The sequence below is a fragment of the Acipenser ruthenus genome, chromosome 18 (genome assembly GCF_902713425.1).
Source record: "Acipenser ruthenus chromosome 18, fAciRut3.2 maternal haplotype, whole genome shotgun sequence".
NCBI classification, from domain to species: Eukaryota; Metazoa; Chordata; class Actinopteri; order Acipenseriformes; family Acipenseridae; genus Acipenser; species Acipenser ruthenus.
This window is the reverse complement of record NC_081206.1, coordinates 2,435,463-2,457,864: the sequence shown is the minus strand read 5'-3', so window position 1 is coordinate 2,457,864 and position 22,402 is coordinate 2,435,463. Positions and strand designations below refer to the sequence as shown.

The window sequence follows — 22,402 nt, the reverse complement described above, 5'->3', positions numbered from 1 at the left end:
TATTCGAAAGCGTAATGTTTCAATGAGTCTGTGGAGACGGAGGATCTGTTCATGTCGTGTGCATACATTCTCAGTAGGCTACATTGCGCCCCCATCTTAAAACAAACAAACATTCTTGTTTTATTCCCTAAGTCATAGGCTAGTGGCTTGACACAATCTTCTCCAGGAATACACAATCCCAAGTCTCCAAATAAAGGTTTTATTTTTCAAGCACTCTCAGATCATTTTACCAACGAGGATTTGTCTCTTTTAATATATATTTTTTATTATAATTAATTAATGTGGAAACTATAGTTCATTTAAATGTATTGAATAATAAAAAAAGAACTGTTATTTTGTTTTTGTCCAAAGAGTAATTCATAGTTTCCCCTGATAAATCCTGCTTGTATAGGCTAATACAATTTTATGTGGTTTTAAGAGGAACCTACGAGCGACCTAAACCAGAAATCTTTAGAAATTCTAAACATTAAACTGATCAGAAGATTTTCATATATATATATATATATATATATATATATATATATATATATATATATATATATATATATATATATATATATGAGCATATAGTCGACTGCTGAAAATACTTGTAATACCGTTTTGGCCGGTGCTTTACTTTACTTTAAAATGGCGGGTTAACAATATAACCTGGCGGCGCTTTGAGAGTAGAAACCTGTGAGCAGAGAAACACGAAACAAAATGCACCAATTGTGCACTCTCTCTCTCTCTCTCTGTCATATTATATATATATTGCTTTATATATGCCATTAGCAAAAGGAAAGCTGCTGTGGATTAAAGGAAACAGAAAGAATAAGGTATTGTAGGTACACAATAAGAAGAGGAATACGTGTGTGTGTGCGTCTTGTTTTGACAGAACATTGGTATTTTCTCACCTCTTTCCGTTGCAACACAAAAAGTAATGCACCTGAATGTAACTGTATTTGAAATTGAAATATTTACCGTTCTAACTGTAATATAAACCCGTTTTAACTGTATGTGTAGCAAATTATGCAAACACTTGACCAGCTGGCTAACCTTTAAAAAGACGCGTCTGGATATATCAGGCCCCGCTGAACAACCTATCTTCTTTTTAGTTTTAGTTTATTGTTGTATACCGCGGAGAAAAGCATAGAAAATGAAATAAAGCACACCTGGTAAATTGTCTATCCCAGTGCATAGGGAAGAAGGAGGAAAGGGCATCAACAGCTCTAAAAATGAAAAAAGTGATCTAACCAAAACGTGAATATTGCTCGCTGATGCTGAAAAGCCTATGGGATCCACCAGCCTGGATGCAGGTATCGATTGCTGTTGTCTTCCTCCTTTGTAGTTGGGTGTGATATGATGACTCCTGCACACGAATATGATCTGGGCTCTCGATAGCGATTGGAATGTTGTCTAAACAGGGATGGCATTTCTAATTGCTAGCCTCGCAGGTAAATTGGAGTGCGCCTGCGCAGGTAGAGAGAGAAGTTCAGGTGAGTCCCGCAGCGCAGGTTACAATTCGGATCAAGCGACTTGCAAGAGCTTCTGGAAAAAAGGAACGTTACCGACCGAACCCTGTATCATGACTTTGCTGGAAAGGATAGACTGGCAGGTAATGTGGCTTTTGATCTAATTATTCAATTCAGTTTTATAACAAAAAATGAAAGAAATAACAAGAGTGATTACAAGAACGGATTTGAGTTTCTTATTAAATGAAATGCCAGTCAACCTGACGCGCTATAAAACATGCCTGTGTGTGTCTATATCCATGGCTGCTGCACCGTGGTATTCGCTTTTAACACACTTTTAATGACCGAAACATCATTCATAATTCGTTTAACACTTTTTTGTAATTGTTACTGTGTATTTTCCTGAATGTGTTTAATTAAAGCAATCGATAACTAGAATAATGAGTAATAACGGAGCGAGGAAAGGGTCCGGTTGTGATGTCACGAAGACGACAATGTGCGTGGATTTCCTGCGCGCATTCCAGCCCCAGTTTTAATAATCGATATCACCAAAATAAAAGATTAATTCAACCCCGTTAGGCTTGAATTGAAACGGCTTTTTAATGAAGAGTGCAGCGCGAAAGTAAGAAAGCGTTCCCGTGAACTTAAATACCTCCTATCAACACTTACAATAATAATAATAATAATAATAATAATAATAATAATAATAATAATAATAATAATAATAATAATAATGTTATTGACGCATTCGATCCCAGTCCGTTCTAACTGGTTTGCTGAATATATTGGGTCACAAACTGGAGTCGCAAAGACCACCTGTCTGCTTTCAATCACACGGAAAGTATTTTAGTGTAATAATGTGTTTAACAATGAGCTGACTCCTTTATATAAACTTAATGTCGATGATTGTATTTAACAACATGTAATAATAATAATAATAATAATAATAATAATAATAATAATAAACACGGACCCTTGTTACAGATTTAACACAAATGATAATCACATACCCTTGTCTTATTTCAACAGATTAGTACAATGATTGGATTGAATTCGGTAATAACTCTTCTTACTCTGTCCAGATAGTAGCACATTTTATACAGTATCATTTTTAATTAAAATAATTAAGATATGTAAGGAGCAGTATTTACCAGGACTAATTAACACTTCTCCCTTGATTTACCAAATAAAGTCGTGTGACCTGTAAGTACTTTTCAGTGTGATCTCTGTATTACAATATCAATGAAACGTCATGCAGGTAAATCGCATGGATTTCAAATATTGGTTTAAGGAACCACGTCGTTACTTTGATGAGTTCATTCAGTGTTTTTCTCAGCCTGTAGTGCACAAACGCGAAGTCACAATTCAAGAGAATAGTCATGATCTTTTTGACAGTTTGAACAACAATAGCAAGTATTAGTTGAAATTTCATGAACTAACCTAACTCTTTATCACAAGCCCATACATTCTGAATTTACTGCGCAAATCCACTACAACTTTGACACAGCGTGTGTTTAAGAAGAGTGAATGAAGGAATCCGGAATATAAAAACCCATCTACCTTTATACAAACCGATATTCTACCTGTATATCTAACACGAGTACAGGTGAACAGCTGCATTCACGAGGGTGTTCCCCGTGTGGTTTCTAAATGATCTGAACATTAAGAACTTGGAACGATGAGGATTATTTCCAGCGACGGTTCACGCGGTGGCTTTCACAGTTTTATGAAGCTTGATGTTTCCCTGGCATGCAATTAAAAGCATCACCTGTCGTAGAGAATAGCTATCACACACGGAGAAAGACTGGTCTGCTTGTAACTATGGGGAGCGGGTTTTTGTAGCGTGTAAGCGGCGTGTCGTTGTTTTTGTATCACAGGCGTATGAATTTCCCGACGCTGCAGCCACGGTGTCTTCTTCTGAGGTTGTGTAATAACTCCAAGACTAGAGGAATTCATGCAGAATCAAACGAGAGACACGATCCCACCGTTACTGAGAAGAGTCAATAAGCTCTCTCCAATATGAATAGCTTCAAAGTGTACAGTCCTCATTATTTATTCAAATCATGGGTCTTAATTACCCCGAGGTCCCTTTGAGACGAATATAAACATGTGTTTCTACTACAAGCAGTGTATAAAGCTATGCATTTGCATTTCAAAGGGGTTCTCTCTCTTAAAAATAAGGTGAGCTCCACCAAAAATGGTAATGAAGATGAGTGCCAAGCGGTGAAGTGAATCCCCGAGGTGATGGGGTCCAAGACAAGGGGACCGGGTACCAGCTCCTGGAAAGAGAAGCGGGAGATCTTCGGGGCCTGATTGTAGTCTTTATCTGCATACAATGGTCTGTGTTTCTACCTCACATGTCATTTGCGTTTCTTTTAAAGGTGGCGTCGAATCCCCGCAGGGCGGCACTGTGTGGGGGCGACCCAGTGCATGTGCGTTCTGTAACCGCAAGTTCTGGAAGGACCCCCGCTTTAAAGTTCTTTAAAGAACCGTTCTAGAACCATTTCAACAGAACATACAACTAGAGAGCTCCTAACCAATAGGGCTTTCCATAAACGTAGTCTTTGTTTATTTAAATGAACACACAGGAACCCTAGGCTATAGATGTTTTCTTAGAGGGCGATGCGTGTGCATAGAAACACACTAATGTCATTAAGATTAATTAAAGAGAATACCGAATTCCGTTTTAGACTATTCTTATGATCTTTATGTGGACAGCTTACCCGAAAAAGCATATATATTACTCCTTTTGAAAATTAATATATAGACAGAAAATAATCATAAGACATTTACTTGGGGTCATATTCAGCACTGTGAAGTGACCAGTTTTATTTTAAAAGCTGATATTAGTTTCAAATAAACAAGAGCCCTATACGCGCACCTGAGCGGTTTCTTTTCAGTTTTTTCCAATTTTAAAAATAAAATGCTGCTTAATTTGGCGCGCTGGTCCTTAGTTTGCGGGCTTCGGCGGGTTTTCGGGGTAGTCAGTGAGCAGGCTACAGTTATTTCTTTCGTTTTTCTTTCTACGGTAGCGCTTTCTTTTCAGGCATAAGCGACCATTATGTATTTTAATGGACGATTCTTCACGGCTACACGGGGGGTGAATATCAGTAGCCGCATTGTTGGGGTATGGGGAGGGGAGGGGAGGGGAAGGGTGCATTAATAGCTCCCTCCGGGCAGTTACAGGTAGGGGCAATGGGGCTGTAGAACCGTGCAGGGCAAGCGCCCCTAACTCATTTAACAACCTTCCAGCTACCTGAAGAAACAGCCGATCCGATTAGAATCAGTCGATTCAACAGGGCGTTATCAAGCAAAATCATCCCATAGGAATGGGCCAGTAAGTACCTGCTAGCCTCCTAACCTCTAAATCTACCCTCTACCTCTAAACCTAATGTCTACCACTAACGTAATCTCTATTCCTAAACCTAATCTCTACCCCTAAACCTAACAGCGTTACTATTAAACTGTCACTATTATTTCAGCACCGCTTGTTTAGCGCCCTCTAGCGGCTACGACACCCGACGTCCATTAAAGCGGTTGACCGGGACCTACTCTACCTGTTGGGAGGCTATCAGCAATAAACGACACAGATGGGCCCGCCCTACCTGCTGAGCCCGGGGGTGAGCGGTGTCGGGACCTCTGAACAATAGGAGGCGGACTATCCGCATACTCACGCTGCGAGGCAGCTACGTGTCATGTAAGAAAAGAGGTAGACAGTCACAGAAGCGTTGTTTCAGACTCCTGGTTCTTCAGCCGGCCCAGACTTTTCAAACACGTTGTGCTGAATTAGACCTAGGCGTGCAGTGATCGCTCTAAGATCCCAGCTGTATTCACATTGGTAATCTATACTACAGTTCCAGCCATGATCATAAAAAAGAGTCGTGCCTCCTCAATGCTGATATTCATTATTCCATGACCTGATACAAGCATTGTCTTCAGAACTGAATCTATCTATCACAAGGGTGTGCAAGACTTGTAAGATGCTGTAAGGAATAATATATATATAAAGCGAAATGTAGTGAAATATTATCCTAATAACCAGTGTTGATGGGCTGAGTGCAGTCAGTGCCAGCAGACCATTCGTACGCCCGCTTTGCCCGCTGGGTTGTTATTAAGGTTTGAAAGAACGCAGGCTCGGGAGCGGTAGCAGTGGGTGATCTATCAAGCAGAAACGCCACAGGTAGATTATTGAGCATCAGCATCAACTCTGAAGACATTTTCATTGGCGGTGCTGGTGCTTCATCATTATGTTATTTAATTAGTTAGCAGAGTGGGGCTGTTTCTGACCAATTCAGTCTTTCAATGCTGGTCAGTGGAGGTGTGAAATGTCTGTTTGACTCGTTTACTCCTGACCAGATCAAATAATAATAATAATAATAATAATAATAATAATAATAATAATAATAATAATAATAATAATAATAATGATGATGATGAAAAAGCCTGTTAAATAAAGATTTCATGAGTATTATTAGTAGTATTATTTTTTATTATTAATGATCTGAATTTTACATGTTATCTTAACGAAAGGCGAAAGCTCATAGATATAATTAAATGTACAGGCTTTCTGTCAAACCTATTTAAATAACCTCAAACTGCTTCCAGCGCCCCATCAATTTAATGACAAAAATTTCGAAGAATTTGAATTGCAGTGCTTTTCGCGAGAGCTCCTTTTAAAAGATGTCTATTTGTTTACACTGCCCCGGCATTTCAAAGATACGTCTTATATATATATATATATATATATATATATATATATATATATATATATATATATATATATATATATATATATATATTATTATTATTATTATTATTATTATTATTATTATTATTATTATTATTTATTTCTTAGCAGACGCCCTTATCCAGGGAGACTTACAATCGTGAGCAAATACAAATACATTCAAGTGTTACAATACAAGTAATACAATAATACAGCAGATAATAGTGATAGTTACATCAGGATATGATTAAATAGTGATAGTTACATCAGGATGTGATTAAATACAAAATACTACAGGTTAAACACTTGGCAGATTACAATATTCTGAAGTACAGGATTAAATGCATTAAAATAGGGGGCAGATAAGAGCAAAATAAAGCACATTTAAATGAAGGGTGATAGTGAAGGGTGATATATAGCATGATCATAGCCTAATTTAAACATAACAACACATTATTGACAGTGAGTGACTCAATAGATTCACGCCACGTGAGCAATGCTTAAATAGTTTATGTTATGAAATAGAAAAGCAATCCTGGGGTAAACTTTACAGATCTGTGCTGCGGTGCGCGTTAAACGCTCGCTTCATACAAACACAATGGAACAAAGAGCCGCGGCTGCCCAGCCAGCTCGCCAGGTTTAAACCCTGTAAAAGACAGCCGAGTACACAAGTCCACCCGCAGGCTTCATGATTTCTTACGCATTCCTATACAGGCCTAATGACTATTTTAACTCTACCACCATAACATGTTATGGTATGACTCTAAGTTTATGTTACTGAAAAATAAACTATTACACAGGAATTCAACACAGACCCTGTCTGACAGATTCTGAACACAGTTTAATATTTATGTATTTTGCACCGTAATGTTTATTTTGGTGTTTTTAGATCACCTAAAGCACGGTGTAAATTCAAACGAACACCAGAAATGTGTTTAAAATCAATCCCATATGATTGATGTTTAATTCCGATGAAGCGATATTCACAATAACAGGTAATTAACATGGGCCCCGTGACACTGTGGAGCATGGTTATTATTATTATTATTATTATTATTATTATTATTATTATTATTATTATTATTATTATTTAGGCGCACCTATGCATATTGTAATATATTCCTCCAGCTGTTTATTGAAACTGGAGCGGGATCGTCCATACACTGTCAGTTGTCACGAAGATATGGGGGGAAAAAATGGTTCTACACGAAATTTTACTACTTTGATAAAAAACAAAACAAAACAAAAAAACCATAAGGCCTGCGCTACGCATTCTGGTATAGAGCTCTGTAAGGAAAGGTCCTTAGCGCGCTTTACTGATACCGCAGTATCATTATTCACACTTTGAATTGGTCTCCTGTCTTAATAATATGCATGTGAAAAGGCACGGTGGCTGGACCGATTGTGCATGTGTTAATTTGTGAAATATCCAAGCGGGAACGGTATCTAACAGATACTGTACCAGCTCCTATGTTCGGCTGCAGTGCGTGACGTACTGGAAATGCAGAGTTTTAACATTCTACAGTAGCCTAGGCAATACTTATTACGTCTTGTATACAATGCCTATTCAATTGATTCCATTACTGTTGTAGTACCCTGTAATGCAAAAAATATAAAATGAGCACTTACCAAAATAAATAAATACATACGTACAATTAGATGCGCATGTAGGAGTTTGCAGCAATGCATATGTGTTGCGAGGTAATGTATGTGTGTATATAATGTATGTGTTGACATTTTATTTTGTTTTGTTTTTCTCAGATAATTTTAGTTTATCTTTTTAACAAACATCGGTGTATTAACCCTCCTGGCTGCCCGATGCTTGTCAATCTGAGGATCAAAAGATTCCGATAACATCAACAACAAACCCCATATGTACTTATCCATTTCGTTGGAGGTTATTTTTGGTCCTGTTCTATCATTTGAGTCCCATATTATGAAAATTACTAAAGCATCTTTTTATCATTTGAGAAATACAGCTAAACTTAGTTCTATTATTTCTGTATCTGATGCTAAGAGGCTAACGCATGCCTTTGTTTCATCGAGAATCGACTATTGTAATGCACTTTTTTCCCCGAAGTATTTGGTATCTCGCTTGCAGTTTATTCAGAATGCTGCTGCAAGAATTCTAACTAAAACCAGAAAAGGTGAACATATTACCCCTGTCTTGGTCTCCTTACAATGGCTTCCTGTGCAGTTTTGAATTGATTTTAAGATTTTATTTTTTAACTTATAAAGCCCTTAATGGATTAGCACCCAGTTATTTACAAGAGCTGTTGATCCCATACATTCCTAAACGGAGTCTTAGATCTCAGGATGCAGGACTCGTGGTTATTCCGAGGGTCAATACAAACAGTATGGGAGGAAGGGCCTTTTCTTATGAGGCTTATTTATTATTTTATTTCTATACACAAGCCTTTTATTATAGTCTTTTTATTATTGATAGCCATTATTATTATTATTATTATTATTATTATTATTATTATTATTATTATTATTATTATTATTATTATTATTATTATTATTATTATTATTATTTATTTATTTATTTCTTAGCAGACGCCCTTATCCAGGGCGACTTACAATCGTAAGCAAATACATTTCAAGTGTTACAATACAAGTAATACAATAAGAGCAAGAAATACAATAACTTTTGTTCAAGTGTGACAAACCACAATTCAATAATACAGCAGATAATAGTGATAGTTACATCAGGATATGATTAAATAGTGATAGTTACATCAGGATATGATTAAATACAAAATACTACAGGTTAAACACTTGGCAGATATTATTATTATTATTATTATTATTATTATTATTATTATTATTATTATTATTATTATTATTATTATTGGGGTCTATGACATAAAGTGCTATATAAATGAAATGAAATAAATCAAATTAAATTAAATATAGGGGGTCCCAGGACAGTAAAATTGATATAGTCGAGTTGTTTAGCAAGATAAGCACACTGTATAGGAATGATAATGGAAAACCTTTCTTTCTTTATAGATTTGAATTTGTTCAGTTGTCTGCTGCAGAAACTAGCCAATTCTAGATTATATTTACCAAATATGTTTTATATAGTTGGATTGGGAAACATATCTTCGTCTTCAAGAAAACACCCAAAAGATTTCAATGTGTTTTGCAAGATTCAGAAACAAAATAACAAAGACGGCCAGCAAGCGACAAAACTCATAGGCGACCAATAATCAATCAAATGGAAACAGTGACAACTTTATTGGCCAGTTGCAAGCCAGGAGCCACCTCCTCCCGGGCAGTAGTCCCGCCCATGAGACAATGCACAGGTGACATTCCCCCGTCACGCCTCCCAGGAGGGATTATGCTAATTTAATCCCGCCCAGTTAGATTACAATGACCCAGAAGGGTAACTAAATAGAACCGTGGCCGTCAGAAGGAGTTTAGATTCAGATAGTGTGGGCTTCCATCGGCGGTAGTTATAGAATAGTATAGCATAGCCTAACTTCTCCATTGAAGACGCTAGAGTCCCGACTTGCAGGTTGTGCACGTATACTTTGATTTGAATCGAATGCATTGACTGCAATACTCCGTGCTTCAGAGCGAAGAAGTTACAGTGACAGAGCGTGTTCAAGTTATTTCAAGAGCACTTTTGGGATATATCAACCCGGCTGCTTTGAATTTGGGTCGAATCAGCGAGCAATCATGTTGTGGAAACTAGCTGATAACGTCAAATACGAAGATGACTGCGAGGTGAGCACTACTCTCTCTCTCTCTCTCTCTATATATATATATATATACATGTATTTAACTGCACAAGAATGCAAATTTAACCCGTCTGTAATAACATATTGTAAACTGGGGGTTAACCGATGCCTAACTGACAGGCAAACTGAATGTCCTGTTTGAGTATACACGCTGACGCTGAAAAATGTAATTTGTTGATATGTATACAGCACAGGGTAGGGTGTTTCCGTTTGAAATAAGAAAGAACAATGATTTAACGAAACATAACTTGGGCACCGACAATCGGAGGAATCGAGCTTTTTTATGTAGACTATCCTAGTTTTGAGCAGCTATGTATTTATCAAAGCAATCAAGGTAATGGTCCATTAAAGGAAAGGAGCCTTCACAATCTACCTAACGCGTTTGACAATATGCCACTAAATACATGTGAACGAGGTGAGAGTTTTTATGAGATTCGAGGTGAACCCAAAGTGAAAAGGAAAACACGAGAGCAGCCACAGCAGTATTTTAATAGGCTGTGTCTTGGTTTAACCCCAGTCTAATTGCTCGCGTTGCTTTGTCTATAGTAGGGCCATTAGCTGCTCTTTAATTTGGGATTTAATAGTTGTCAGGTGTCAAGGTGGGTGACTGAGTGAGCTTTCACACAGGACAAACCGCGTTCAGAATCGTATTTAACAAGAAAATAACAATTTGTATGAGCCTTTTCTCATTGACTGCTGGAAGTGTAGCGAGTCGGATTGTCTTTACAGAACTCGGGTCGTTATTTACGTATCGCACGGGTTGTTTTTTTCCCTCTGCATGGACGTGATGTTTGTGTTTCTCGTGTGTTGATGTCATTTTAGCCGTCTCCAGCTACCTAATTCGATGTGTCGTTCCTTCTTTTTAAAGCAACCCTCTATTAAAATCTCCGCACAGGATGCAGAACTACACGCAGGAACAATAGGATGTGTTTGGGTTTGCTGCAAACCCTTCCCCTGTGTCTGTAAACCCCGTGACAGAACCGGAATGATGAAGAAACTCAGCTAGCCAGTTAAACGGGTTTAGCGCTCTCCTTCAAATAAAGAGCACAGATTGACAACCCCGTAAACTGGGGGAAGGAGACGCTAATAATATGGAATTTCGATTGACCCCAACAGAACACGTTAGAAAAGGCCTTGTTTAGTATTACGGTAATCTAGTCTATGTATTCTTGAGTACGAAAATGGGGTGCGTTTGTCTGCGTGTATATATATATATATATATATATATATATATATATATATATATATATATATATATATAATTATATGTGTGTGTGTGTTCATTAGGATTTCTATATTGTACAGTTTTCCCTCATCCTCTTTCCTTCATAACCCAAATTTGTCATGGTCTGCTCAGCACTGTCGCCTTGTCTCCTCCAGATTAGATCCAGCAATTTGCCATCAATAGAGCCATTTAGAAATGCTGGCCGGTTGGACCTCTGCGCGTCACGCTCTTGGGATCCCTGTTTTCGGTCTTTTATTAGCTCGTCCTTGTTGCGTTGATTCTCCTGCATGTCTCAGAAGCCAGGCTTGGCAGCAGTCGCTTTGCGTGATCATTTCTATGTCTGTGTTTAAACATTTTATACAACCAGAAAGTCTCCCTTTCACTGGCGAAGCTGTGGGTCCGTTTATGATGCGCTTCAAAGAACCAAGAACACTACATCTATTAGAGGGAAGAGGAAGATCATGTGTTGATGCAAATATAGCAGAAAGAGAGCAGGGGGGATTGCTTGAACAATTCTATGACTCGAGGAAAAAAAGTTTAACTTGCATACAAAGTTTGTTTTTTTTAATCGATATTTATTGCATTTTTCTACATAAAGGGCCTATTTATATTTTTTACAATTAGGACTGCCAATCGTGTTGCCGCCCAGTACACACACACACACACACACACACACTCAAATGTATTCTGTGTTTTCCCAAATACATGCATTTGCATATACTGTATTGCTGCTAAAATTTGTTTTTTTATTTCAGATAAGGGTTATTTTTGAAGTGGGGAAACCATGATCAAATTTACGCATGCTGCAGAGTTGTCTGTTATTAAGTTTGCATAATTAAATCGCCGCAAATCTTGTGAAGAAAAAAATAATCAATTAACAGTTTAGAATGCGGACGCATTTAGTAGCCACGAGACTTCAAAAATACTGTCGACATCCGTCTCGATTTTAGATGCGAAACATTCCCTAATCTGATTCTTATGCACGTTACATTGAAAAGTTGTTTTTGACAACTCGAGTTTTTTTTTTTTTTGGGGGGGGGGGGGGGCTATAAGATTAAATTCTTTTTTAAACACATTGTTTTAATGTTTTTCTAATCTGTTTACATTCAGAACGAAAGCAATCCGAGACTAATATGAAAACGTAAAAGTTTAAAATAGGCGACGTTATCTTTCTTGAGATTACCTTTTTCATTTGTATTTAAGTAATAACGGTATTTACTTCGTATGCACACTTGCTGTTAAATATACACAATCAACTTTTTAAATAATGCGAGTAGCCTACAGTACGTCCAATTGTAATAACCATAATGAATGTATTTGTATTTAAACTGTTTCTGAGAGGATACAGTTGGGTAACATCCATTTAAACTTCGAGTAACTGGCGGTTCCAGACCCTGCAGGCTACCTGTGTTCGGTACAGTAGAGTACTGACAGACGAGCTCTGAGAAACCAGAAGGAAGGGTTTGATTATTATTTTAATGTTTCTATTGGGAATACAGCTGGGTTTGTTTTTTAGGTTTATTTTTTTAGTTAACTAAAAGGCTGGGTCCTATATGTTTAAAAAAAAAAAAAAACTTTTTTTTTTACATGTTAAAATGAATCAATAATTTAAATAGATTGTACTGTTTGGAAATATATGCATGCGGTGCCCCCAGCTATAATCATGTATTTTACCCACAGGAACGGCACGACGGCAGCAGCAATGGGAACACCCGGCTTCCACACTTGTCAGCGGTGAGCCAGCACCTCTACAGCCCGGCTCCCCCGCTCTCTCACCCGGGCAGCTCGGATTTCCAGCCCCCTTACTTTCCTCCACCATACCAGCCGCTTTCATACGCCCAATCCAGCGATCCCTTTTCCCACTTGGGAGACCCGTTTTCCATCAATTCTCTCCACCAATCGGGTCCACCAGTGCCTAATCAGCAGCAAGGATGGCCCAGCAGACAGAACCAAGACCACTCGGGGATTGGACGCTCCGGTCTGGCCAGCCAGATACTCGGACTGGAGTCGGGCTCCATCAGCGGCAGAAGAGAAGCATTCCGCCGGCCGGAACTTCTACTGCCCCACGGTCACCAGATCGATTCGGGGGTCATCGGAGAGAGCATGGGACTGCATGACATTGGGCAAAGCATGGACGACGTGCAGGTGTGTGCTTGGCACTACTTATTACGACTTGCTGGAAGTGTACTTAACCTTTTCAATTAATGGATTGCTTATACTGTAACCTCTGTCTCTCTCTCTCTCTCTCTCTCTCTCTCTCGAAAGGAGGTATAATGGCAGTGTACAAAGCATTAAATGGGTTGTGTGTATGTGTATATATATATATATATTATATGTGTGTGTGTGTGTGTGTGTGTGTGTGTGTGTGTGTGTGTGTGTATATATTACACACAGAAACAATAATATAGATATGGAGAGATTGAGCAGTAGTCTACACAGCCCGTGTTTCCTCAGTATTTTCTGCAGATCGGTTTTATTCAGATCCAAGCCTTTCTTAATCAGAAGTCTATACTCAATATGAACACAGGATTTGCTAATCAAGCGAGAAAACCTAATTTGCTCTTTGTCAGGAGGTGAAGTGTGTAGATTATTGAATACAAAGATGCTTGTCGTAAACGTCACTACATTTTATTTTCTTAGACGAACACTCTGTACCAAGCCTAACGCCGTCATTTACCACATTTTTGTAAGTTTAAAACATTAAAAAAGACAAATTTAAAATATATCTTGGTGTATTTTTTTAAAATGTCGTTTTTAATTTTTTACAACTACAAATCTAGAACATTCAAATCCTGTTGTCCCTTGTTTTTAATTGTTTTCTTTCCCATGTTTTTTCAGCATGTGGATGATAGCAGCATCGTGATGGCAGACCAGACAGTAATTAAAAAAGGTAGGTTTTGTGTGTGTGTGTGGGGGGGGGGGGGGATGTTTAAAATACAATAACTAGTTGCAGACAGGATGCCTCGAGTTGATATCCTGTGTTTATAGTTTGCTCTGTAATAAAACGCAATATTATGAAAAGTCGCTTCAATTCTGGAGTGAGAGTTTACGCTCCAGAGCTGGAGTTTGCACGTTTCGGGTTCTGTGTTGATTATGAATGGAATGCGCGTCCTGCGCAGTTGATGTATTTTTGGCTAATCGTTGGTTTTTGGTTTCAGTGTTCTCATATTTGATCTGATAAAGCACAATAGAATATTATTATTGTTGTTGTTTTTTTTTTAATGTGTATATTAATACATGGCCGCAGAGATTATCCACTTTTATTTAACACGAGATCCCGGCACAGTATAAGGTTATGAATTCTGTTAGCAAATTTCTGTACAGTACAGTACACACATACTCGCACACACTACTTGCACAAAACATTCACAGCTGTGCTGGTCCTTGAGTAACACAGCCCTGTTGGTTGGAAAGCTTGTTTTGTGACCTCATTTAAATGATCATATGTGAATAATCAGGGTTGGGGTCAATTCCTTTGTTTCAATTCCAAATCAAATCCCAATTCCTTAGACGGAAATTATATTTTAGAGACATCATAATTGTTGTGATTGTTTGTTCAACGGCTTTCGTTTGAAGCCAATTTAATTGACTAATGGGGACTTCAACTGAAGTCATTTCTTGCCACTGTGAGAAGCTCATTTTTCCAGAATACTACTCATTATAATTTTAACCACTGCTGTGTTGGAATTGATTACAAGGGAATGGGGAATTGGAATTGGAAATTGATTTTAAAAAGGAATTGGAAATGGAATTTGAATTGACCCCCCCAGCCCTGCTCATAATCAAGGGCGAGTGTTTTGGAAACTGCTCCAATATTACAGTGCAAACAGAACATTAGGTATGTGGCCGTTCTGTTTCCACTGATCCCTTGTATGCAAATACATCTGTTTCTTGGTTAAATGTAATGACTTCTTGATGCTTTTAATATATTATGTGAGCCTGTGACCGAGCTTGGACCTGAACCTTGCATTGAATCTGTTAGCTTTGATTAATTCGCAGTACCTAATAGACTGCCCTTTTCTGTTTGTTTGTTGTGGTGATAACACATTGCTGGCTGCAGCGTTCTCTGAAGGGACTTTTAATGTGAAACTTCTTGTTCATGCTGAAACTATCCCGTCAGACCCCTTCGGTAAAGCTCATTGGTGCCAGGAATAGTGAAGTGCAGACGGGCTGAGCCGTTTTAATAGCATGCCAGCTGATTTCCCTTTCCCTGTATCTGCAGAGCAGGCTGTTTGGAGTTACTGTTAGGTGCGTTCTGTACAATAGTCCTAGCTCTTTAACATTGCTCTCTTTGGAAAGATCTGTCCCGCTGCTTCGGTAATGCATTTTTCTGTATATACTTGGAACTATTTCCAAACAATTGGAGAAGAAAAAAAATAAGCTGCCTCCTTAACCTAACCCATTTCCCTAGTGAGAGACCATTCACAGTTGTGCCTTCTGTATTTACCTAACCCCCATTAGGCCCAATGTCCCATCAACAGGACAATTACACAAGGTGCTTGAGTACCTGCCCCTTGGATCATGAACCTGGATGGCTTAAAACCAGGAGAGCCTGATCTTCCTATGCAAGGTCCTTTGCAAACAAAAAAACAAACCATTGTTGCTAGTTCAAGCAGTGCATAAAGCTCATCCTTGCATTACAAAGGTGTTTTCATTTTGCAAGAGGTCTGACTCTTTTAAATGCGTAACTCGAGCTCCACCAAAGATGGTAATGAAGGTGAAACAGGGTGGTGATAATGAGGCATACTTGGCATAACGAGGATTCCAAGGCTGTGCTGAAAAGAACATTGAGGCTGTATGGTTGTAAAGAGTCTCAGACTTTGCTTCTACAGTTTGCAGGACTGCAGATTAGATAAGGCTGGGCTAGATACTGTAACATTTAGCACTACGAAACACACAGCCATTGAAAGTCTTTATGATGGTCTTTTGAATGCTTGTTTTATAATCTCTTGGTGTGCCCGGGTTGTTCTGTGCTAAAAGTTTGCGCTGTTCTTGTCTCAGTATTAGGAATAAGAAGTGGCACGAGTCAGGATCGTATTCGGAGGAGTTATTTTGGGAGTGGCTTTCTTGCTGGTGAGGATGAAGGTATACTGTATTTTAAAATGTGTGGCTCGCTGGCTGTGCGGGAGGCCGATGTCTTTTTAAAAGGATTTCCGTTCTGTTCAGAAAGTGTCTGAGGGGTTCTTTCAATGCTTATGTTTTATTTACTCTCTTGAGTTGAGCTTTTGTTGAAAGAAGTAATCCATTTCAGTAGTGCAGGCTCGTGTAAAAGGAAGAGAAGGGAGATGGGGAGAAATGAATTGAGATTTCCAATGAGAGTGTTCTTTTCCTGGGCTGGTGTGATTAAACAAAGGCCCGTGACGAGAGCGTCTTGCTTCTTTTTCAAGACTGCTAGGATGGAGGTGTGCTACACATATCCATGATCCGTGAAGAAGCAAGGCAGTTGATAGGTTTCAAGCAGCAGGTTCTGCAGCTGGTTTTGCCATTTCTATAGTAGGGTTATAAATTCCAAACAAGAATATAGAAATCAAAAGTTTGTCTGAAAGGATTTTCTGGTCTCTGGTCATTTCCCTATTAAGTGACCCAATGACTTTGTCAATGCACTCCATGCTGCATGCCAGAACGCACTGTAGATCTGCTTCCACTAACAGTGATGCATTTTATACATATTTTTTATTCCTTTTTTTTTTGTCAAAAGAATTTCGCTCTGGAGGAAGGAAAGAGATGCATATTTGATTGTAACTTTGCGCTGCTTGCTCCACAGGCCCGGTGAATCATTCGAAGGGGAATGCCCTGGTGAACCCCTATCAGAAGGAGGGCTTGCTGGGGATGGTATCGAACCCCACTGAGGTGTTCTGCTCTGTACCTGGCCGTCTTTCCCTGCTCAGCTCCACCTCCAAGTACAAGGTGACGGTGTCCGAGGTGCAGCGCCGCCTGTCCCCCCCAGAGTGTCTCAACGCCTCCCTGCTGGGAGGGGTTCTGCGCAGGTCAGTCCCACAAGCCCACGTCCCTGCCTTTCCCTCTTTGGGCCCTGTTCAGCAAGAATGTGTGAGTCTGAAGCTGAAGGAACGCAAACAGCGGCCTGAAATCTGGTTCCGGGAGACCTTGTTTGAGGCAACTTTGCTGTATCAAACCCCAAGTCTCCCCTGGTGTGCCATGCAGTGTCCTGAAAACCAGTCTCCTGAAACCAAGTTACAAGCCACAAAGTGGCTTCATGTTCTCTCAGCTTAAGCCTGAAATAAATGCAGACAAACTTACTTATAAGGGGCCTCCCAAATACTCCTGTGGTCCTTCACATATAATTATTTTATTAAAGAAATTCCCTAAACTTATTGAAATTAACATAACTAGTAGACTTTCTTTTCCTTAATCGAATTGATTCTAGATCCTGTGTGTTTGTCTCCAGTTCCAGTCACTAGTGGGTGTAGACTCCTGGGGAGAGCTAAATGGCTCTGGTCGTCTGGAGAGCATGTTTTTTCCTTCCCATGTGTGCCGCGGTGCTAGAGACAGACACTGAGCATTAGACACGCTGTAAAGTAGGTCGTGTCGTGGAGAGGAGAGGAGAGGAGAGAGGGGGGGGGGGGGGGGGCTGCCCTACTTGCCTCTCCACGGCTGTCAGCTCTCACCAAGCTCTGTGTGAAGCGTTGCTGCAGTCAAAGAGAAACTGCTACAGCGAGTAGGGAATTCCTAGATATTTCCCTCAGTTGTTGTTGTTGTTTTGTTTTCTTAAGCTGAACCCTGACTTGTTTATTTAGAGGTTGGATTGGTTCAGGGTTAAGTTTAGGGTATGATGTTATGTTGAAGAGGTGCTCTAATTACAAATAAAATAAATGATGGAAATGTAAAGATTGAAAGACCATTGTTGAGTAGCCTAGCGGGGCAATCCTGTTACATTTACAACCCTATTACGTAATAGGGCTAAATGATTCCTGTATCGTCCAGTCCTATCTCAAACTTTGGTCTTGTGTGTTGACTGTAAGACTCTTATCAAAGCAGTATGTTTCCTGTGCAACATCTGCAAACAATCCTTAAAGCGTCAGGCTTATTTTGGGTATTGCTTTTTCTTTTATTCCTCCAGAGCGAAATCCAAAAACGGGGGCCGCTCCTTGCGGGAAAAGCTGGATAAAATCGGTCTGAACCTCCCTGCCGGCAGACGAAAGGCAGCAAACGTCACGTTGCTGACAGCACTGGTAGAAGGTAGGCGTCTCTTTGTGTTTGAGTCGCTGCACTCTCTGTGCAGTGGAAGGGCTGATGCTGCAGAAACAGCCTCTCTCTGTTTCAAATCCCAGTTTCTCTCTTTTGCCTGGAAGAATTGACATTATTGAACAGGACTTTGTATATGACATTTTGAGGTTGCCAAGCAACTAGCAGTGCCATCATCTATTTATTTTTTTGGTCTCCGTTTAGGATTCAGGTGATACACCCTATTAAAGAAATGTTTTGCAGCTTGCAGTTAAGAATTAATTGTCAATGCATTTGATCCATCGCCACAAGGACTAACTGACCTTTAAGGCTGTCTTTTGAACAAACGCGCCTGCAAACTAAGTGCGTGTCTGTCGAAGTAGGTTCTGTTGCTGCTGTAGGGGAAGAAACCCATTAAAACTGGGCATGCCTCAGAGCTGGACCCACTAATGAGACTACACACCACTGGGAGCCATACAGATGGGGAAAATGTTCATTACCCATAATAGCCCGAAAACAGAGAAGTTAATCTGAACTGCTCAATTAAAATGTCAAACATTTTTAGTGCGTTTAGCTCTGAAGAACTGTGTTCTGAATGTCTGTCCACTGTTATCTTGAGTGGGTGCACTGACCCTATGTATTCCTGGTGTTCTCAAGCTGTCCTCTCTAACCAAGGATGCTTTTCACTAACAGGTGAGGCTGTGCACCTGGCCCGTGACTTCGGTTACGTCTGCGAGACGGAGTTCCCTGCCAAGGCCATGGCCGAGTACCTGGGCCGGCCGCATGTGGAACGCAATGAGGCCAACAGCCGCAAGAACATGCTGCTCGCCGCAAAGTGAGTTCCTAGCCCATGCAGCACGCTGTGTACAGTTGTGTTCTCAATTCAAAGCTGTCTCGCCTTAGCGCTGGCCTGTCTGAACCCCTGGCTGTGGCGATTTACTGTCAAGCCTGCCCCTACCCCTGCCCCTCAGTGCCCACATCCCTGGAGCAGGGCCCCACATGGCAGCCTGGTTTAGGATGTGGGTTCCACTTCAAAATCATATCCTGTCACTTAATTGCATTTCAATGAAATAAAGTTCAGCCGCATTAATGAAGTAACATGTGTTTACAAACCAGATGAGAGCATTATAAAACTTGGGTAATTTGTACTTGACTGACAGCGTAGAGCACAAAACTTTATGGCTTCTGGGATAGCGAGGGTCTGGCAGAGCAGCAGCTCTGAATCTATTCACCTGTTCTTGAAGAAGGGCACTGAGACTATGCTTCTGTACATGTCAGTCAATGTCTTGCTGGTCCAGGGAACTCTAGACATCTGGAAAGTAGCATGTCAGAAAGGATGCTTTGCAGTTCTTTGTAGAAGCTCTTAGCAAATAAATATGCCTGTCTCGCTGGCAAGGAATTATTATTATTATTATTATTATTATTTATTTCTTAGCAGACACCCTTATCCAGGGCGACTTACAATTGTTACAAGATATCACATTATACAGATATCACATTATTTTACATACAATTACCCATTTATACAGTTGGGTTTTTAGTGGAGCAATCTAGGTAAAGTACCTTGCTCAAGGGTACAACAGCAGTGTCCCCCACTGGGGATTGAACCCACAACTCTCCGGTCAAGAGTCCAGAGCCCTAACCACTACTCCACACTACTGCTGGATATGTAGTTGAACGGCTGTGCTGTATAATAATACCTTGTTGAAAAACATTTCTGGCAAACTGATTGGCTGTTGATCAGTTCTTGATATGTTCTGATTGTTAGTAATTGCATCCTATCGTTCTCCATGTGTTTACATCTTCTGTTTTCTCTTCGCTGCTTCTTCCAGGCAAATCTGCAAAGAGTTCACAGAGGTGCTGACCCAAGACCGATCTCCGCTGGGGAACTCCCGGCCCGCGCCCATCCTGGAGCCTGGGATCCAGGGCTGCCTGACTCACTTCAGCCTCATCACACACGGGTTTGGAGGCCCCGCAATCTGCGCTGCCATGACCTCCCTGCAGAACTACCTGAACGAGGCGCTCAAGCAGGTGGACAAAATGTACCTGAGCTCCGGGAGCGAGCAGCAGGGCTCCTCGGACGGCAGCAAATCTGTAGAGAAGATGGACAAGCACCGGAAGTGAGCATCCCGAGGACGGGGGGAGGGAGGGGGTTACGCCTTCATATTTCCCACGTCCCAATTTTTTAAAAATATATTTTAATATTTTTTACATGTATGCCTCTTAACCTGCAACTTTTCTCCTAAGCCCACTTTTTTTTTTTTTTTTTTTTTGATAACTTTTACACCCAGCTTCCCTTTCCGACCTCCCCCGACAGTGCTTTTGCCATTACTGTTTTTTATTTGTGTTTTTTGAAAGAGGTGGTCTTACCTGCTGGGAATGAGTAAGAGGTCCTACAGAGGTGCAGCGATACCATTTTTTTTTTTTGATCGGAGAGGATCGGCACGCTGCTTGAAGGAACAGGAGGATTCAGCAGCAGCCTGTGGCTGTCCTGCTTTGTGTGAGAACACTTTGCTAGAGGACGCAGCTGCCGCTGGACACTGGGCTGAATACACACAACTAGCACGCAGTCTGGACAGTCCATGCCATTTTTACTGCAGTGGACATTGTACGAAGGCAGCCGCTGGTGCTTTTTATCACAGTTGGCAAACAATCATGGGAAATCTATATTGCTGCATGTTTCCACCAGCTTTGTCTTCACTCTCTAACTGACCAATCTGTTCATGTTGACTGGCCACTCCTTTCGCGTGACTGATCTGTTTTTTGCCTGAAAGCCGCGTTCTTTCTCTTTCCCTTTTCCGAACGGACAGTGCGCAGTAACATGCAAAACAAGTGGGGTAAGCAAGAAAACCGGACACATGAAACAAACAAATTACTTTGGCACAAGTGGCCCTGTGCAAGAAAAGACAGGGGAGTCGTGCAAGCTGAAAAAAGCAGAAATGAGTGCACAAGACAAAGACTGTTGCAGAGTCATGCAAACTGTGCATCAAACCTGCCAAATCTGTTTCAGGTGTCTGACCTCTGAACATAAAGGCACATTATTGTTGGTATTATTATTGTTGTTATTATTAACTTTTAAAAAAGATACTGCTTTTTTTTTTTTTTCCTCTCGAATGTGTAAATATTTTTATTTATGTTGTAATTTAATGGGATTTGTAAATACTGGTGATAACTCTTAACTTTAAAAAAAAAAACAACAAAAAAAAAGTTTGAATTTTGTAAATGGGTTTCAGCTCTTTATTTTTTAGAAGAAATGTGATCAGCTGTGATGGGATGCTGAGATGTTTAAAGTTCGTGCAAAGGTATCTTTTAAAATGAAATAAAACAGGGTAATTTTAAAGTGACTTTGTACAGTTTTGCCCTTTACTCTCTTAGTTGTTTTTGAGTCTTTGTGATGTGGTACGGTGCCTCTTCCTTTTGTGAAACTGAGAAAGTAATACCTGCAGATTGTTTTCAGTAAAAGAGCAAGGTGCTTTGTGGAAAAGCAATCTGTAAAAAATACCAAACGAACACCACTATCTGTGTGACTTAGCCATTCAATAAAGCAATTTAATTTTCTGGTTAAAATTGGTTTTATATACTTTTGTTTTTAAGAGAACGTGGCTCATTGGGGGATACATTATCATGTCCCGTTCCTGACATAATTTTTTGTTGAGTGCATAAGATAATTTGATAGATTTTTTTTTTGATTTTTTTTTTTTTCATGGCTGCAATGTTTTTTAAACATGTTGAATAGAGATATCCCAGCCTTCTGACTGATGGAGCGTTAATTACTGCAGCAAACAAAACTAAACAGAGCCAGAAACACTTCTAATCTGAATGTTTATCATTGCTTTTATTATGGTTCTTTCAGTATTTCTTAATGTGCAGACAGAGATGAATGGCAGTGGCTACAGATTACTGTTCAGGCACAGAACCGTCATGATAGGGGTCTTGCTCGGAGAGGTGTGCAGAGCTGGGTCTAATCCAGAGGTAATAATGATTGTTGCAGTGTGAGCACAGCATCTGCAAACAGGAGTGGGGGTGGTCTAATATGTGGGATGATCTGGACTATCCAAACCTGTTTAAA

The 22,402-nt window shown here is 39.9% G+C and overlaps 1 protein-coding gene across 6 annotated transcripts; it reads left to right on the top strand.

Moving 5' to 3' along the window:
• Positions 1-1,463: 1,463 nt before the first annotated feature.
• LOC117409533 (transcription factor AP-2 gamma-like) lies at positions 1,464-21,900 on the top strand. Of its 6 annotated transcripts, none has more exons than XM_058990781.1 (8): positions 1,464-1,594; positions 12,832-13,296; positions 13,990-14,041; positions 16,153-16,224; positions 16,916-17,138; positions 18,230-18,348; positions 19,027-19,168; positions 20,166-21,900. In XM_058990781.1, the coding sequence occupies exons 1-8, from the start codon at positions 1,565-1,567 to the stop codon at positions 20,455-20,457; spliced, it is 1,395 nt and encodes a 464-aa protein (XP_058846764.1). In that variant the 5' UTR covers positions 1,464-1,564; the 3' UTR covers positions 20,458-21,900. The 6 variants fall into 6 exon arrangements, with proteins under 6 accessions (XP_058846764.1, XP_058846763.1, XP_058846765.1 ...); XM_058990780.1 differs by having other exon boundaries at positions 16,153-16,236; XM_058990784.1 differs by lacking the exon at positions 1,464-1,594 and adding an exon at positions 9,564-9,912.
• The last annotated feature ends 502 nt before the right edge of the window (positions 21,901-22,402 follow it).

Bases quoted from the DNA above. Each gene is read 5' to 3' on its own strand.
- LOC117409533 (XM_058990783.1), top strand. From the start codon at position 9,865: ATGTTGTGGAAACTAGCTGATAACGTCAAATACGAAGATGACTGCGAG. The intron at 13,297-13,989 runs GTGTGTGCTTGG...ATGTTTTTTCAG, and splicing joins AAAGCATGGACGACGTGCAG to CATGTGGATGATAGCAGCAT. The intron at 17,139-18,229 runs GTCAGTCCCACA...TTATTCCTCCAG, and splicing joins CTGGGAGGGGTTCTGCGCAG to AGCGAAATCCAAAAACGGGG.